The following is an 18830-nucleotide window of genomic DNA, read 5'->3' on the forward strand; positions in this document are numbered from 1 at the left end:
GAGTGACCCGTGATTCGGGCCCTTCCCGGCCCCTCCCCGAGGTTAGCCATGCAGGCAGTTCACCCCGCAGGGGCCCGGCCAACACGGAGGACGTGGACCCCGAGACTATCTGTCTCCTTGTCGGGCGCTTTCAGGAGAGCCACGTTCCCAGGTAGTCCCTGGGCGCAGCGCGGGAGTGGGTGCAGCGCGGGCCGGGCGGAGCCGCCGGCGCGCGCGGGGCGAAGCCTGTCACGGGGCGGGGCCAGGCGGCCGCTGGGGGCGGGGCCAGGCGGCCGCTGGGGGCGGGGCCAGGCGGCCGCTGGGGGCGGGGCCAGGCGGCCGCTGGGGGCGGGGCCAGGCGGCCGCTGGGGGCGGGGCCAGGCGGCCGCTGGGGGCGGGGCCAGGCGCGGGCGCGCAAGAGCGACGGGTGAGCTGCGGGTGAGTCGCGGCGGGCGCGGGTGAGTCGCGGCGGGCGCGGGTGAGTCGCGGCGGGCGCGGGTGAGTCGCGGCGGGCGGCGGCGGCGCTCGGCTCTCAGGGTCAGCGGGCCTGGAGCGGGCGGAGCGGGGCTGGGGGCGGCGGCGCGGCTGGGCGGGAGGCGGCCCAGGCGGGGCGAGCTCCCTTCTGTCGGCGGGCCGGGCCGGGCCGCGAGGCGGGCGGCGTCCCCGGGAGCCGGGCGCGCGGGCCGGGGCCAGGGCTGGGGCTGGGGAGAGGCGGGCCGCGTGGGGCGAGGCCCGAGTCCGACTCCTTCCGTCCCCGCGCGCAGGGCCCGCGGTGTGGGCGCCGAGGATGTGCGGCCGGACGTCCTGCCACCTGCCCAAGGAGGTCCTGGCCCGGGCCTGCGCCTACCGGGACCGGCAGGGCCACCAGCGGCTCCCGGAGTGGAGGGACCCCGACCGGTACTGCCCCTCGTACAACAAGAGCCCGCGGTCCAGCAGCCCGGTGCTGCTGTCCCGGCTGCACCTGGAGAAGGTGAGCGCCGGCCTGATCTGGGTCGTTTAGGGATCTTAAAGAAGAAAAACGAGCAAGGGGATCGCCATGCCCCTTAGGAGTCCAGCTTAGCAGACTCTCTAGGCTTAGGGCGGCGCTAACACTAGCCTACAACGCCTCTGACGTTTCTTGAACGCTGAAGCTTCTACCCTTTCTGCTTGTTGTATCTCTCTAACTGAAGCTAGGAACAGAGGTGTTTGGTCTGGTATTCCAGAGTTTAATTGCTTTCTTGTGTTTCTAGAATCTACATCTGTAGTGCTGGAGTGGTCAGTAATTTATAATGTTTTGCTTCCATGCTTTATCTCCTGAGAGGGGGGGAGTGTCTGTATACATGCAGTGTAGTAAAAGTGCTTCATTCCGGAGAGTGAGAGTTTCTCCACGTCTTAGATATTTTGAATATCTTTGATATGTTTTAAAATCCTGCTTGTTTCCTTCTTCAGTTTGGTCCGCAATGCATGAGGCACTTCATGAAGTTGCCTGAACCCCTGTTGCTCACTTTTCTCTTTTTCACGTTTTAGGCCCCACCATGCAGCATATGGGGAAAGTGTTCAGTGACCAGGGACTGAGCCTGCGCTCCCGGTAGTGGAAGCACAGAGTCTTAGCCACTGGGCCCCCAGGGAAGTCCCTGTTGCGTGCTCTTCAGAAGTGTTGTGTTTATGTGGTAGTCAACAGGTTCATCTTTACGTTAGGAAGATCATATTTTGAAATCAACATACGAGATAACTGATTTTTTTGGTTGAGTGAAGCCATTTACATGAAATAGTTACTCGAGCCATTTTTAGTCGGCGCATACTTCCCTGTTGAAACTAAAAAACCTTTTTAATGAGCAGAAAATCAAAATAAATACTATGGGAAACCTTGACTGGGAAAGGAAAAAATAAAACATTTCAGAAGAAAGCATAGTCTGTAGACAAGGACCGACTGTATGTGGCGTCTCAGTGTTTAGCCACGGTTCTCTTTGTACCATCTCATTATCGAATGAATGCTGGCTGGAAGCAGACTTAACAGGTGTGAAGACAAGTGCAGAAAGACTGTGAGGGGTCCCAGGTTGCCCAGTTGGTGAGGGGCAGCTGGTACGAAGGCCCAGTCCACCCTTCCGCTCCGGTGATGCTTCCTGGAACCAGGAATGGGACGGTGGGGCTCCGGAGCACACACAGCCCTCCTCCCCTGTGAGTGCTGCGCATTTCCTGATGTCGTGTTTTGACGTCACCTCTCTCATAAATTTTATAAAGGTCACTTGGATTTCCTGATTTTGATAAATAGTTTTCGTTTATGTGAAAATGAAAAATTGTGGAATCGTAAAGCCAAATAGAACCATTTCAGCTTGTTAATCCACATCATCAAAGACCGGCGCTGTTCAGACTGTAATATTTGCATTTGAAACCGCCGATTTGCACCCGACTTCCCCTTCTTCTTGTCCAACCCCAGCGCTACCAGCTGTTCTGATCACAGGTCCGCGAGGGCAGAGGAGAAGATGAGTAATACTGAGCAGGATTCTCAGCGTTTTGGCTTAGAAGTACTTTCTATTCATCATGTCCCCCCGTGGGGCAGCCCCTTACCTGGGTTTGGTTTACAGTTGTCGAGTGAATGACTCCAGTTAAAAGGCGACGCGTGGAATTTCTAAGAGGACGGTTTCCCAGCCTCGGCACTGCTGACACCCTGAGTGAAATGTTTGTTGTGGAAGCTGACCTGTCTGCATTGTAGACTGTTTAGCAACATCACTGGCCTACTTTGGAACCCCCCAAAATAATACTCATGTTGCTTTCGAGTCCCTTGTGGACATAGAGTGGTGAAATATGCGTCCCAAATACACATTCCCAGCTGAGATCAAAGCTCCACCTTCTCGTTTCGGCTTTTATACTGTAAACAAATGTCTTTCTTGAGGTCTGTTTATTGCTGGGTTTTTTTGCATTTCTGTGCTTTTTGCTGGCGATCTCACTGTTTAAAATTGTCTCCAGGCGTAGTGGTAAAGTGCAGGCGAGGATTCCTAAAAAAGCAAGAAGGAGGTAACATGCCTTACAGAGAACATCATGTGTCAGACGCTTCACTCAGGCATGAGTTACTGTGACTGTTGGTCATGAATTCAAAATTAATGAACCAACAACATATGTTAAATAAAGTCTAACACACAACACTAAGTATGGTGCACAGAAATAGAGAGAAGGCGTGGCTGCATACGGACCAGTTAGTGAAAACATCACTACAGGCTCCTGGCCACCTAGCTCTGTATTTCCCCCGAGCAGCTCTTGGGTTTCCCTGACTTGCTGTTCGCAGTGACTTTGCGAAAGCTGACTGCATGTGGGACAAGCATGGCCTCCGTGGTGTGTGGGGGAGGGGTTGGCTCGTTAATACAGGCAAGGTTTCGAAAGAAATGAGACAGGATCTTGTGAAGAGCACAGTTGGGGCATTCAGTTCAGTTCAGTCGCTCAGTCGTGTCCGACTCTTTGCGACCCCGTGGACCGCAGCATGCCAGGCCTCCCTGTCCATCACCAGCTCCTGGAGTTTGCTCAAACACATGTCCATGGAGTCAGTGATGCATTAGCTTGGAACAAAAAGGGAAAGCCTCCTAAGATCCTATTAGACGGTTTCCTGTGCTCTTGGAGCCCCTTGCTCTCAGCTCTTTCCATCCTGCCATCCTTTCTAGATGCTCTTTGTTGGACTGCACTGTCCTCTCATATCTCTTTTTTCCTTTTTCTCCACCCCCTCCCCCCCACCACCTCCCGCAGGTTCATCCCATGGTTGATTTACTCTCTAAGAAATTTTATCCTCATGGCTTCACCAGTCACCTTTATGTAGATTTTGCAGATTCTTTTTAGTCATAACCTCGAAAAATATTAAACTACCACGCGTGTGCCTACTCCCTGCCACACGTCTAACCAGACCTTATCGTTGCCTTTGTTCCAGAGCTCGGCAAACCATGGTCTTCTGATCAAGTCCTGTGCGCTGAGTTTATAAAACAGCTTTATTAGAAGGCAGCCACGCTCACTTGCTCTTGGCTGCTCTGACATGCCAGGGGTGCCAGAGTTGAGCTGAGTGGCAGCAGAGACTGTATGGGCTCTGCTGCCGCTGTTGCTAAGGCGCTTCAGTCACGTCCGACTCTGTGCAACCCCATAGACAGCAGCCCGCCAGGCTCCCCCGTCCCTGGGGTTCTCCAGGCAAGAGCAGAAAGCGTTTTTCTCAGAAAGCCACAGATGCCCACTGTCTGGCCCATCACAGGAGAGCCTGCTTGTCCCTCTGCCAGGCCGCCATCTCCTCAGCTTTAGCTCCACACGCTCGTTGGACGCAGGAAGCATCTCTCTGTGGGTTTCATTCTGGTGGCTCAGAACACCTTTTTTGTTTTGTTCACCTGTGAGGGATTAGGGCAAGGCCTTGCAGGTACGGTTTGTCTCTTCCCTGGAGTCCAGGGTCTCAGGAGGCAGAAAGCCTCCTCTGATCATTTCCCTGCATGAAGTTTTCTGGGACAGCAGCACCTGTTTACCTGCTGCCTGTGGCTGCTCTGCCCCTGTAATAGTGGTTATTAACCCGCCAGAGACCGTGGGGTCTGCAGAGTCGGCAAGACTCAGTATTCAGCCTTCCAGAGAGAAGTCTGCGCGCATCTGCTGTAGAGGCCTCTCCCCTCTCTCACCAGACCCACCGTTCCACTGCAGCAGAGCCCAGCACGCACGCGCTGCCCAGCCTGTGCCAGCCCAGCGTGTGTACCGAGAGAATAGTGTGTGCGTTTCAATCTGTCGGCCTCGTCAAATTCTCAGGGGGCCAGGTACCCCAGAAAAGTTTAGCAACCGTACGTTCAGGGCGGGGGCCCCAAGACTACCCTCGCATTTGGAGGTTGGTTAGAAGGCAGCGTGTAACGTGGCTGCGGTTTATTACGGTGAAGGGACACACAGTAGGATCAGCAGAGGAAGAGAAGCAAGTAGAGATCTGGGGAAATTCATGCCCAGGCTTCTTTACAGTCTGCTCTCCCTCCCTGGCAGGGGACACACCGAGCAAGTTCTTTCTCCAGCAGTGAAAGAGGGAGTAACTCGTGTGCAGCGTTTCTGCCCAGAGAGACCCGTTAGACACAGGCCCCAGGTTTGCTGGCGCTGGTCACGTGGGCGCTCTGCCCAGCACGCAGCAGCCTCCCAGACGCCCAGAAGGAAAGCCGGTGCTCAGCAAGAACCTGTTTCCTGCCTGAAGCGGGCATAGGATGCCATCCCAGTCAGTTAGGGGAAGAGGGGCGCTCTTAAAAGCCAAGCTCTCACATGCTGCTTGAGGGCCAGCCCTGTGAACGGGCCTCCTAAAAATAGCATCCTAGGCTTGCTATATGCTTGCTGCACGAAACCACTTCCTGCCCAGTCTTGGCGCGGCCTCTGATTTCCCCTCTGGTCCCTCCTCCCATCTCTTCTCTGTCCCAGTCCTGTTCTTCTTTTGGGGTCCAATCCGAGAACCCCCTCACCCGATCCCCCTTCTGCCCCTCCCAAGGAGCTGACCGCTTGGCCCCCTCTCACAGATCCCAGCACGCCTGTGGCACCACGTACAGGGCCGTAGCCCGTGGCATCGCCTCGCTCCATGTCGCTTAGCATCTGTGTGGCCTCACAAGGCATGGGGCACGTCTTCGGTGTGTCCCCATCTTTGCACGGACCTTCCGTGGGATACCTGTCGTGTGTGCCTTGTCAGAGCTGGGCCACGTGAGGTGCAGGGCCTCAGAGCCTGTCTCTCCTGTGGCCGGCACTGACTCCCAGCTTAAGGAGCTGAACCTCTTTGTACCCCCCACGCCCCTGGGCAGAATGTCACCGTCCTGATAAGCACGGCTGCCTGAGAGCGCCAGCCACGCACGTCGTGAGAAAGAAGTCTTCAGAACTGCTGGCAGGAGCTCTCCCTGTCCACAGCCGCCTCCTCTGCGTTTCGGCACTGGCGGTGGTGGTGGGTAGGCCGCTCAGGCGTGTCCGACTCTCGCGACCCCTTGGGCTGTGGCCCGCCAGGCCCCTCTGTCCCCGGGGCTCTCCAGGCGAGAGCGCCAGAGGGGCCGGCCATGCCCTCCTCCACGTGGCGTGCCGCCAGCCCTCCACAACGTCCGCGGGCCCCTCCCGTCTCCTCGCTGCACCGCGCCCTTTCTCGTGGCAGGACGCAGACCCTTCCGAGCGGATCATTGCGCCCATGCGGTGGGGCTTGGTCCCCTTCTGGTTCAGGGAAGAGGACCCTGCCAAGCTGCAGATCAACACCAGCAACTGCCGCAGCGACACCATCATGGAGAAGCGGTCCTTCAAGGTGGGAGAAGGCGCGCGTGCCGGCGGGCGCTCGGGCAGAGCTGCGGCGCCTTGGGCGCCTGCGAAGCAGCTCCAGGCTGTGTCCCGCTCGGCGCTGTAGAGTGCTGTTCTCTGTGTCCCGGTGGACAGAGCGGGGCTTTTCCTCCCACTCAACCGTGGGCTGCTGGGCCCAGCTGGACACGTGGTGCCCATCCAGAGGTTCTTGTGTAGCGCTCGCGTCGCAGGACAGCTGGTGGTCCAGGTGGCTTCTAACCCACGTGTCCCACCCTCAGCCAGGATGCGGGGACAGTGGGAGGCCTGCCCATGTGTCTCGTGAGGGTGGGCAGTCAGGCATCTCAGGCGGCATCTTGCCCACCCTCCAGGGAGTGGGCACAGCTACGGGGCTTTATGGCCCTTCCTCGGAAGTCCCAAGCATCACCTCTGCTGTGTTCCTTGGTTTTTACCGAGCCAGCCTGAGGTCACTGAGGGAGGGGACCTCATCGCATGTGAATCCTGCTGGGTGGGGCTCGCTGTGGGGGCGGCCAGCTTTGGAGACTGGCTCCACAGCGCCTGTTTCCTCTCAGGCACGTTATTTAATCTTTCCATCACCTGTGTACGTACGCCTTCGTGCCTATGAAACGCGACCTGCAGAGGAGCTGCCGCCCTGAGGTCGCCCGTGCTTTCCCCCAGGTGCCTCTGGTTAAGGGGAGACGGTGTGTCGTCTTGGCGGACGGGTTCTACGAGTGGCAGCGACGGCAGGCCTCAAACCATCGGCAGCCCTACTTCATCTACTTCCCGCAGATCAGGACCGAGCAGGTAGCGGCGGCGGCGGCGCGTCCTCTGTCTGGCTCTCGGGCTTTTCGGACGTTCGGTTGGGTGTCTTTCCTTTTTTTTTTTTGAATTCTCAGCCATAAATTGTCTATTCAGATTTCCCTTCTGTCCCATTATGTCTTCTTTCTGGGAGTCTCGTTACACACGTGTGACCGGTGTGACGCTGTCCCAAGCTCCCAGGTGTTTCATAAACTTCATTCTTTTCCCTGCGTCTCAGTCGGGGCCGTTTTTACTGATTTGTTTTCAAGTTCACTCTTGCTTCTTATTCACTCCCGAGTCTGGTCCTGTCGATCTCTGTGCATCGTAGTTCCTTGGCCATCTGGCTGTTCTGTATATCTTAGATTTTTTTTCACTGGTTGCCAGACAGGAGGTAGGAGAGAGACTGAGACGGCTCATATTTGTCGCTGGACGTGGACACGTGTGTCTGCCCTTAGGCTCCGTTGGTCTTGCCGGGAGCTGGCCTGGACTTGGGTTTCGTCGCACACCAGACGCTTCAGCTGTTTGTCTGGTGTTGCCCTGTGTTCAGGGTGAGGGTTGATTTTCCGGAGGGTTTTCCTCAAGAGCCCTGCTCCCCACGCTTTGAAGCCCCCAGGACGCTCTCCCCAGGCACCCGCTGCTGCCCGTCACCCGGGGCCTGCTCGTCCACAGAGGCTGCAGAGCGCTGTCTGCTGTCCCAGTTCAGCCTCGTCTTAAGCGGAACTGTGCCCCCAGCTCTCGAGCTTTCTCGGTGAGCCTGCTGCTCCCCAGGGGAGCAGAGAGCTGTTCCTGTGGCCCTTTTGCAGCCTTGACTCTTAGGAGTGAGGGGCTTTCTCCCTTCTCCCCTGGCTCCTTAAGCTTTGTGCCACTTGGAGGAGAAGGGCGGGGTGAGGCTTCTTGCTGTCCCCGAGCACCTGGACATGCCGGGCAGGGGGTCTTCCTCTGTCCCGGGCCCTGTCTGTCTCGTGAGCACCCGCGGAGGCTGGTGCGGACGCCTGCAGCCCTCTCGGGCAAGCCCGCGCTCTGCAGAGGGCAGCTGGATGATCGTTTTATCTGAACGCTTAGCTGCTGCATGAAGGAGGCCTCGTGTGCCTCCTGTCACCGCTGGGAAGCCCGCAGTGGGGTCTCCTCTCCCTTTGGATGACCCTGTCTTTGCTTTACAGTTGAGGCTAAGTGGCTGCCCTATGACCTGCGTTCTCTGATGAGTTTAAGGAAAGTTACGGTTATGGAGAGTCTCTACCTGTTCTTGTCAAGGGGGAGGCTGGAGGCGACTCTCCAGCCTTTGGAAGCTGGGAACTGAATCTTGAAGGCAGGTGGGAGTTAGCACGTTGAGCTCGGGCAGAAAAGACCTTTCGGGCAGGAAGAGGAAAGTTACTTCCCCGACCTGAAGGCTTTGTTTACAGACAGCAGGGCGGGTCGCACATTCCCCTTGGGCGTGAAAGCTGTAGTGAGGCTCCAGACCCCGGAAGGCCTGAGTGCCCGCGGCAGGTGTTAGACCGTATGCTGAGAGCATTCCGGGGCCGTAAAGCTACTGCCTCGGGGAGGCTCTGCCACCAAGCCTCTGTCCTCTGACGGCGGGTCCAGGGCCTCCGTGCTGAGATGATGGCCGTGGTGGCGCCTGCAGGGGAGGGCGGCCGCGGACTGCCTGATCTGCCATGGGTTTGCTTCCAGTCCGAGCAGGTGGGCGCTGTGTCCAGCCCCGAGGACTGGGAGAAAGTCTGGGACAACTGGAGGCCGCTGACGATGGCCGGGATCTTTGACTGCTGGGAGCCCCCGGCGGGAGGAGACTGCCTCTATTCGTACAGCATCATCACGGTGGACTCCTGCAGAGTCCTGAACGACATCCACAACAGGCAAGCCACACACCCTGCGCCTGCGTTCAGAGGGGCTCAGGGCGGGGGTTGTCGTCTTTGGGTTTAAACAGCAGCTTTTGGAATTCAGAGTTTCTGCATGCGCAGATTTAGAGAGTCGGAAACTAAGCCTGATTCACAAGATACAGGTACAGTCTGCGTGAGGCTAACATGACACCCGTTCCTGGAAGTTGCCACGCTATGCAAAACTGCACAGTGAAATCCAGAGAACTTACAGAAAAGTGGGAATAAGGGGACAACACTTAAACATTTTGTCAGTGACCCAGTTAAAAAAATAACAGGAATCTAATACAACCCGTACTACAGATGCATGCATTCTGTGGTTAAGAAGTACAAAGAAGTTACAGTGAATATGGCGCCACACCTCAGAAAGGCCTGAGGTCAGCTTGTGCTGGAGGAGTCGCAGTTTGTGACTTACTGTGACGTGGTGGGAGGAAGGTGATGCGCAGTGGTTGTCTTTTCTGGTCTTAAATCCTGGGGTGTGTTCTGCTTTTGAACTGTTGTTCCTTGGAGGCTGGCCTTCATAGTGGATACATATTTAATCAGAACCGAACGTCCTGAGGCGATGGGCCGCCTCCCCCAGTTAGCTTCAGCGTCCCGCCTGGAGCCGCACAGCCTGGAGCCACGCAGACCACCGTCAGAGGCCTGAGAGGCGCCCCCCCCCGCCCGCCACGCTCTTTGTACAGACAGCACGTTCTCTTTGTGGGAAAGGCCCCCTTTTTTCCCACTGTTTGGCTTTATTGGCATACTGAGAAACCTTCCCGCCGCGTCTGTCCCTTCGAGCCTGGTCGGTGCGCCTCTCCACGCTGCTGGCACCTGTCCTGGCCGTGGGTATTCCTTTCTCCAGCCCCCTCACTGCTGTGGGTCCTGTGTGTCTGTTGCCCGGGAGATACCACATGCTCTCTCCCTGCTTTGAGGAGCGTCGTTTAGTCTGTCAGTTGTGTCCAGCTCTTTGCGACTCCATGGACTGTAACCCGCCAGGCTCCTCTGTCCATGGGATTTCCCAGGCAAGAGTACCGAGTGGGCTGCCGTTTCCTTCTCCAGGGGATCTTTCCAGCCCGGGGATCAAACCTACGTTTCCTGCACTGGCAGGTGGATTCTTTACCACTGAGCCACCTGGGAAGTCTGGCTTTCAAGATGGTTTATTATTATTTCACCCTTCTCCCCAAGACTTCCACGTTTTCTGTTTTCGTGCACTGCTTAGAATGTCTGAGCCAGGAAGCTTAGACGTGTTTGAGGTGTTAAACGAGCAGGTTTTTGAACAGAAGCGTTTACAAGGGCAAAGTGAGAGCAGACCGCCACTTTGGAGGAGACCGTGCGCTGAGCCGAGGCGGCCGGCAGCATCTGAGGCGCAGGCTTCGTGCCCTTGCACGGTTCAGTGCAGCAGCGTGACGCGTTCTGTGTTCACATTGGGTTTCCTCACAGATGAAACTGTGTATAAGCAAATGCAAAATTTGCATTATGCTTGAATTGCTGTCTAATATCCAATCCCACTGGAATAAGTTTTCATTTTAAAAACAACCATTAGCAGAACTGACATACTTGTGTGATGATTTCAGGATTTTTGCCAGGTCTCAGTGCCCTCAGGGGTAATTTTATGATGTTTTGCTGAGAAGAATCCAGTATGGCACCTATTAGGTTATCTATTTTAACCCCTTTGTCCTAAGCATTCTGTCTGAAATGATGCTTTCCTGGGATATAATAGTTCTAGTCTTGCTAATTCACCTTAAAATAAAGTCCTATTTCATCAAATCTAAGATTCTGTTCCACTGTGTTATACAGTTAAGAAAAGTAAACTGCTGCCAAGTACTGCCGATGAAGTTGTGATTCAGTGCAAAGGTGCCATCCATTGTAAATCTAGATGGCAGAGGGTCAAAAATACTGCTTAAAAGTATATCCTGGGAAGATTCCCTGGCAGGCCGGCGGTTAGGACTCCATGCCGCCACTGCTGAGGGCCTAAATTTGATCCCTGAGAAACTGAGATCCTACAAGCTGTGTGGTGCAGCCAAAAAAACAAAATAGTAAAGCAAGTGTGTGTCTAATTTGTTGAAGCAACAATAATTATTAAAAGTAACATTCATGCATTTCTCTCCTAAATTCAGCCATACCCATCCCCCAATGAAGTGTGTACATGCTTTGCACTGGCCTAGAGCATAAAATTGGAAGCTAACCAAGAGCTCTTTTCCTAACGTCTTGTGGGTGCCAGGAGTCGTCTGGGGCGGCCTCTTCACTTTTCTGAGCCATTTCAGTCACAGTTGCATTTCGGTTGCCTTTCGGTCACAGGTTTATAAATAGCTCTTCCTTACACAAGCCTGCCGTGGGTGGAAAGGCTGGGGTCTTCATGACAGACAGGTTTTCCAGGCTTTGTTTCCCCTTGGAGTCTAGGCCGGGGCGCCGTAAAGGTCGCCAGTCTGCAGCGTTTGCGCAGGAGGGCACCCACTGGCAGCACCGGGCACGGTCTTCGCCACCACACTCTGAGCTGGCTCTCCTGGGCTGAGCTCCGTGCCCTGTTGTTCCCGGGGGCACGGGGCAGCGTGCAGGGTGCAGGCGTGGAGAGGGGGGCAGCCTGTGCCTCAGCTGACTAGACTCCCCCCGGTGCCCCCGACCCCTGTCTTGCGCTCACCCCCCAGGATGCCTGCCATACTGGATGGCGAGGAGGCGGTCTCTAAGTGGCTGGACTTTGGTGAGGTCTCAGCTCAGGAAGCTCTGAAGTTGATCGGCCCCACGGAGAACATCGCCTTCCACCCAGTCTCGTCCGTGGTGAACAGCTCCCGGAACAACACTCCCGAGTGTCTGTTCCCGCTCCACCTGCTGGCCGGGAAGGTAGGGCCCGGACGCCCACTGTCCCTGCCAAGCTCCGCCTGCTGCGAGGGGCCTCTCAGTGCCTGGGACCTTTACCGCCAGACACTGAATCCAAAGCACCCACAGTTCGTCCCCCCGTGCACAGCACGGCGGCCCAGGGTGTGACCCTCAGAGCGGGCTGCGGGTCGGCCCGGTGCGTGCCTGTCGGTGTTCAGGCTGGGCCGGGCCTTCTGTGACTTCACGAGGCTGCTCGGGTGGGTCTGATAAGCCCCCTTTGAGCACCCCTCCTCTGGAGGGTGACTGTGAAAAGGACAGAGGGGCCCTGACCAGAACCATCTCTTGCCAACCGAATGGGAGATGTGTTTCCATCTGTTTTCTCTGCTTTCCCAGCTCCAGGATGGGGGGATTTCAGTCCTCGTTCTCCTTCAGGAGACTGGAGAGCGTTCCTGTGAGGAACACAGGCTTTAGGGTTGGCGGGGATCGCGGGGCTGTATTTTGAAAGGAAGGTGGACAGACAAGAGGCCTGGGTGATAAGCCCCAGAGCAGCAGTTGGCCCCGCCGACACCTGGGGTGAGGCGTGGGGGCGGCAGCTGCTCCTCAGGGGCCAGAGGACGGGGACAGCTGGAACCACGGCCCCCGCCCTGTCTCCCTCAAAGCCTCTTACGTTTTCACACTCACAGTCAGCATCAGCCTTTTTCTCTCGGTTCTCTCAAAGCCTTGTATCCCTGGTAGCGCTTTTCGTTACCTGTCTGTAAAAAAATGCAACTGTAGATACTCATTTTGCACCAGACCCGTCCCCATGTTTGCCACCGTCTTCTCTGCAGAACTCACGCTCTGGAGAGCTGGCATCCTGTGCTGGGCTCGGGCGCAGGGGGCAGCAGGCCCCTCTCGCCCAGCCTCTGTCTGAGGGCTGCTCGCCCTCCAGCTTGCTCCCTGCACGGCCTGCTCAGGCCGAGTGACGCTCTTTCTCCTGCGCTTGCTTCCTCCTCTGCCCCGGTTTGGAGAGCCTGCCCGCTATCTTCTGTGGCCGGTCTCGCCCACCACGAGCTGCCCCCTCTCCCTTCCGGCCCTGGGAACCCACCCTGCTCCCCTCCTCGTGCCCAGGTCGGTCCCTCACGCAGCGCCTCTTCCCCACTTTCCCGGGAGCTCGAGCTGGGGTCTAAGCTGCCGCTGCTTTCTCCTAGGAGCTCAAAGTGAGTGCCAGCAGCCAGAAGATGCTGCAGTGGCTGGCCACGAAGTCACCCAAAAAGGAAGAGCCCAAAACACCCCAAAAGGCAGAGTCAGATGCGCCCCAGTGGTCCAGCCAGTTCCTGCAGAAGAGCCCAGTAACCCCCAAGAGAGGCAGCGCCAGCCTCCTGGAGCGATGGCTGAAGCGGGGTCAGGAGGAAGAGCCTGTGGCCAAGCGGCCTCACACGCAGTAGCTCAGGCCTTCCGGAGACCGCGGCCGAGGGGCACAGCGCTGCATACCGCGTGATCACAGGTCATGGGTGTGGGTGTGGGTGTGGGTGTGTTGTGTGTGTGTGTGTGTGTGGTGGGGGAGTTCCCAGGCCGAGGTGTGCTGTGAATAGTGTGTGATCACAGGTCATGTGTGTGTGTGTGTGTAGGGGGGGGAGTTCCAAGCCCAGAGGTGCTGTGCTCAATCCTGCTGGGATCACAGGTCGTGTGTGTGTGTGTGTGTGTGTGTGTGGTGTGTGTGTCTGGTGTGGTGTGGTGTGTGTGTGTGTGTTGGGGGAGTGCTGTGCTGAATCCTGCTGTGATCACAGATTGTGTGTTTGTGTGGTGTGTGTGTGGTGTGGTGTGGTGTGGTGTGGTATGTGTGTGTGTGTTGGGGGAGTTCCAAGCCCAGAGGTGCTGTGCTCAATCCTGCTGGGATCACAGGTCGTGTGTGTGTGTGTGTGTGTGTGTGTGTGTGTCTGGTATGTGTGTCTGGTGTGGTGTGGTGTGTGTGTGTGTGTGTTGGGGGAGTGCTGTGCTCAATCCTGCTGGGATCATGGGTTGTGTGTGTGTGTGGTGTGGTGTGGTGTGTGTGTGTGTGTGTGTGTGTGTGTTGGGGGAGTGCTGTGCTCAATCCTGCTGGGATCACTGGTCGGGTGTGTGTGTGGTGTGGTTGTGTGTGTGTGTGTGTGTGTGTGTGTGTGTTGGGGGAGTGCTGTGCTCAATCCTGCTGGGATCATGGGTCGCACTTGTGGGGGCTGGCGGGCGGCGGACTGGCTGCCATCATAGCCCGATTTTGGTTCAGGGTCTCGGCCTCCCCGGGCAGTGCGTGCTGGCTGCGACCAGGACTGCCCGGCGGGGTGGGCAGGCAGCCTGGGAAGAGGCGCGGGCCACCCCCATCAGTTCCGAGGGAGGGGAGGGAGCGCTGGCCCACAGCCCTCTCCGGGTGGCCGGGTGGCCGGGTGGGCCCTCCCTCGGAGCCTGTCCCTGCTGGCGGTTCTCAGCAGAGGCTGTATTCTGCCCAGCCTATGGGATCTTTCAGTGTTTGGGAGTTAGGTTCTTAAAACATTGTCTTGTTTTCTGAATAAACTGTATTTGATAACCTGTCTAGAAAATGCAGCCGGTGGGAGAAACTGATCTGTTTCCTCCTGGCCACGGTCCTGGGGAATGATTTTGTCACAAGTAGGGGAGCAGCGGGGGTTTTTGTTGGCAAAACTGCTTTTTGGTAAACAATAAAGACTTGGCAAGGGGCTCTTTATTGAGTCTTTTTTCACTCTTAATACCTGGAAGTTGTCTGAATCCACTGGCTTAAAGCAACCAGACGGAGCGCCGGGCAGGAGGGGCTGCGGGGTCGGGCGCGAGCCCAGCCCCGGCTCAGGTGAGCAGCGCCCGGGGCCAGGAGCGCACGGACCGGGACACGCGTCGGAGGCGGCCACCCGCCCAGCCTGGCCGGCGCCCCCACGTTTGCTCTGCAGGCAGATGTCCGTCTGTGTGGCTGTGGCCGGCCGCCCCTCGCCCAGATGCTTGGATCCGCGAAGGCAGGTTGCGCGCCGCTCTGCAGGCTCAACCGGGCGCCGCGTCTAGATGGGGGGGCGCCGACGCGGGGTGGGGCGCGCCGAGGCGGAGGGACCCGTCGGCTCCAGGGCGAGCCCCCAGGACGTCCGCCCCGCCGCGCAGGTGTTCCGGGCGCTGCTGCAGACCGGCGCCTCCGCGGCCGAGCCCCGGCCCGCCAGCCCGATCCGGGTCTATGCAAATCAGGGATCGCAACGCCGCCAATCAGAGCGGGGCCCGGCGCTGCTCCTGCCAATGGCGGGGCCGGGGGCGGGGCCCGCGCGGCCCGGGCTCCCCGGTTCCTCTTCCGGGGCCGCGGAGGGTGTCCTGGAGCCGGCCCCGCGGAGGGGCGGGCGCTCTCCTCCGGCTTCCGTCTCCTCTGGGCTCTTCTGCTTGGAGTAGGAGGTTTTACAAATACACTGAACGTGCGGGAATGTCGACTGTGAAGACTTGTCACGTTTCCTTCGTTTAGCAGAGCAGCAAGAGGGAAGTTTCCTTGGTTTTCCGCACTCTTTTCTTCCGGAGTTGGCAGTTTGATGGGGGCTTTTACCACACAGCATGTAATGCTCCTGGAGTGTGCGCGCTTTTCATTCCGGTTCTTATAACCTCGACATGAATGTGATGTTTAAAGGCGCATTCTCATATCAAAACATGGGTTTGTGATTTTCAGGTCTACATAAACGGCGTCATAGGCATTTCCTTCTGCAGTTGCCTCTTGTCTGAATCCTCAGCGTTTCTAGGCTTTGCCAGGTCGCTCTCCAGATTTTCGCTGGACTGCCGTTTTCTCCTCTCTGCCAGTAAGTCTCAGGAGAAGGGCAACCAGCTCCTGCCTGAGGCTCTCTGACCCCTCACTGGGCTCCCAGCCGGCAGGCTCTCCTCAGCCCACCCTCCCTGCGGGCACAAGGCTTGGCTCCAGGCCTCAGAGGAAGCAGAGGGTCCCCTAGACTCCAGATTTCTGTTGCAGTGGACAGATGGCTCCCCGACTCTTGTGTGCAGTCCACCTGGCTTCACAGCTTCCTGGAAAGCTGTGTACCTGAAAAGCTCTGCGCACCCAAGCGGAACAGACCCAGGCAGGGGAGAGACTCCGCCCACAGGGGCAGATGGAGGGGCTCCTGGCCTGGGTCTCAGCTTGCAGGATGAGGGCAGCACCCTGCTCTCCACTGGGAAAGCCCAGAGGGTAGGTTAGTGATGGGAACCAGAGGGGACGATGGCTGACCTCAGCCAGGGGGAGGGTAGAGCCTCAGTCCTCGGGGAAGGAGCTCTGGCTTGGGCTGCGTGGGAGGCCCCCAGTACATACAAAGCTGCCGTGAGGTGTGGTTTGTCCATCTCTGAATCAGGACAGTGGGTGCTCACAGTTGAACTCCCAGGAGCCCACAGCAACAGGTGCTGGTTGTTGGAGAGCCAACACCTGCCGCTGTCACGGCGCTGCTCCTGTGGAGAAGGGTCCCGGGCTCCAGGGAGACGTGCTGCAGACTCCAGGGGCAACACTCCCAGTGGAGGCGCCGGAGGGGGTGCTGGGACAGGGCCTCACTGCTCTGCTCTTAGCCCCTGATGGAGGTGGCCAGGAGAAAGAGAACACTTGGGAGAGGCAAGAGGAGTTGGGCGAGAACAGGGAAGCACGTACCCGGAGGTGCACAGCGCAGGGCTCTGGAGGGAGCTGGTCACCCAGGGTGCAGGCCCTCAGCAGCGGCAGGCTGAGCGCGTCACCACCGCGGGGCTTTCCTCTGCCTCCTGTTCCATCAGGAGACCGCCATCCAAAGCTGCTTGTCTCGTGAAACAGCCAGAACAACCCGCAAAGATCAAAATGAGGGATCACACAGGTGGGGGCTGCAGGCTACACCATGTCACACGTGATTTTGTTTGGCTTAGGAGTGTATTTTGCTATGGATTTTGTTAACGGAATTTGTTTTGGTAACACCCACATGATGTAAGGGTGCCGTCGCACCCGTGTTTCGGTGCACAGTCCAGTGGTATGAAATAGGCTCGCACTGTTGTGCAGCCATCACCAGCATCCCCTCCCAGAAGACTTTCCATCTTGCAAACCGGAGATTCTGACCCCGTCCCTGTCCCAGCCTCTGCCACCCACCATCCCCCTTCCTGGCTTTGGGAACTTGGCTCCTGTCGGCTCTCGCATACGTGGGATCATGCAATGCTTGTCCCTTTTTGACAGGCTTGTTTCACTGAGCGCAGCGTTTTTCAGGTTAATCCATGTCACAGTGTCAGAACCTCCTTTTAAGGCTGAGTAACAGTGCACGGTGTGTTCATCCGTCAGCCACCGATGGGCCCTGGGTGCTCCCGCCGGGTGGCTTCAGTGGTGAGTGCCGCCCTGAGCACGGCTGCGCGGGTCTCCGAGTCACTGCTTTCAATTCTTTCGGTTGTGTCCCCGGAAGTAAAATTGACGGCTCAATTCTATACTGTTTTCCAATAGCTGCATCACGTTACATTCCTGCCACCAATGCACAAAGTTCCAGTTTCAAGCCCACATTTTGAAAGTGAGAGGTTTCACATACACACACAAAATGTGTAATTGCCACATAAAAACTTCTCAGGAGGTGCCTCGGATGACCGAGCGCCCTGTGGGACCACAGGCAGCTGGGGGACCCTCCTGCCAGCCTCCCTGGATAACCCACTCCCCTCCCTGCCTCCAGAGGGCAGCTCAGAAACTTGCAGGTGCTTCCGCCGTGTCTGAGAAAGCTCTGGCTCCCTTCTGTCCCCCTGTTGCCTGGACACCATCAGAAGGGTTCTGGGGTCTGTGCACCTCTGTTTGAGACTCTAGTTCCAGCTGGCATGCACCCACCTTATGGTGGGGAATGGCAATCTCTTTGCATGGCGGATGTGGCTGGGCCGCACGGGGCCGCCCTCACTTGCCCCTGCAGGGCAGCCATGGGCAGGTTCTTGCCGGATTCGGGTGGAAGCCGCCGCTGTGGTTGCTGGGCTGCCCACTTACCTCCTCGGTGGGAAGTGGCGCCGCAGCTGGTGGTCTGCTTTCCCTGGATTCTCAGGGTTCCTGATTCCCGGGCCAGATGTGGACATGTTCACCTCTGGACGAAGAGTCTCAGCTCTGCAGGCTAGGATACCCCCGTCGCCAGGGTCAGATGCAACATGGACTTGGGTTTCAGTCCTGTGCTCAGCACCAGGTCCTGTCCTGGCGGAGGACAGTTTGAACTGGAGTTGACTGGGTCAAGACCCCATTCTACGGGTTGCTCGGGAAGTTTGGCCTTAAAAGGGGCCTTTGCAGCGTCTGTGGAGCCATCCAGGGCCCAGGGAGAAGCAGGATCCAGAACACAGAGGCAGACCTGAGGTCTGAGGAGGTTCCCAGAGAGGCAGGTCCCAGCCCAGGCAGAGGATGCAGGCAGCCTCGCGGCAGAGAGGGCCGTACACCCAGAGGTGGTGGAAAACGCGAGACCCTAGCCAGAGGGTCAGACAGCCCTGCTCAGCAGATGAGTGAGCAAAAGGAACCTCTTTCGGCTCTGTTTATAGATGAGGACACCGAGGCCTGGAGAGAGCAGTCTTGCCCCAGGCATCAGACCATGGTGGAGCCAGGTCCAGAGCCCTGCCCTGCCACTGTGGGCCCCCACCCCCACCCAGCCCCTCTGCCCGGCGGATGTAGGCCTGGGCTGTGGCCGTGCCCGTGGTCACTTGCCTCCTTGCTGTAGTACGCTCACCTCATCCAGGAAGCCCTCCTCCAGGGCCCTGCGGCGTCACGTGCCTTCAGTGTTTGCCTGGAATTGAGGCCGCTTGAAGCCAAGTCCAAGAGACACAGTAAGCAGATCCGCCCCCTGCTCTGTGCAGGAGCAGAAAACAGACCTCCTGCACCAGTGAGGTGGGTGTTGGAACACCTCCCTCTAGGGCTCTCTTGAGGCTGAGGTCTCTGCAGTCTTCCTCAGGGTGTCGGGCACACAAAGGGTGTTTCTTCAACTTCAGGGCGTGGGACCCAGCCACGCTCGGCTGAAGGCAACTTGGGCAGAGTTGAGGAGGGGCCTGTGGGTGGAGTGAAGGCCCCTGGGAGAGCGCGTGTCCATCTTCACGGGTTTACTGCGGCCGCGCAGGCTTCCTCTAGTTGCAGGAGCCGCTCCGTAGCGCAGGGCTCGGGCTACACAGCGCAGGCTCAGCAGCTGTGGCCCGCGAGCTCACCTCCTCCACGGCGCACGGGACCTTCCTGGACCAGCGAGAGAG

The 18830-nt window shown here is 57.8% G+C and overlaps 1 protein-coding gene across 3 annotated transcripts; it reads left to right on the forward strand.

Moving 5' to 3' along the window:
- Positions 1–766: 766 nt before the first annotated feature.
- On the forward strand, positions 767–13215 carry HMCES (5-hydroxymethylcytosine binding, ES cell specific). 3 transcript variants are annotated; one of them, XM_068982727.1, is made up of 6 exons: positions 767–949; positions 6068–6211; positions 6880–7005; positions 8668–8849; positions 11498–11690; positions 12854–13215. In XM_068982727.1, the coding sequence occupies exons 1-6, from the start codon at positions 767–769 to the stop codon at positions 13088–13090; spliced, it is 1065 nt and encodes a 354-aa protein (XP_068838828.1). In that variant the 3' UTR covers positions 13091–13215. The 3 variants fall into 3 exon arrangements, with proteins under 3 accessions (XP_068838828.1, XP_068838829.1, XP_068838830.1); XM_068982728.1 differs by lacking the exon at positions 6880–7005; XM_068982729.1 differs by lacking the exon at positions 6068–6211.
- The last annotated feature ends 5615 nt before the right edge of the window (positions 13216–18830 follow it).

Source organism: Capricornis sumatraensis, chromosome 10 (genome assembly GCF_032405125.1).
Source record: "Capricornis sumatraensis isolate serow.1 chromosome 10, serow.2, whole genome shotgun sequence".
In the NCBI taxonomy this organism is placed as follows: domain Eukaryota; kingdom Metazoa; phylum Chordata; class Mammalia; order Artiodactyla; family Bovidae; genus Capricornis; species Capricornis sumatraensis.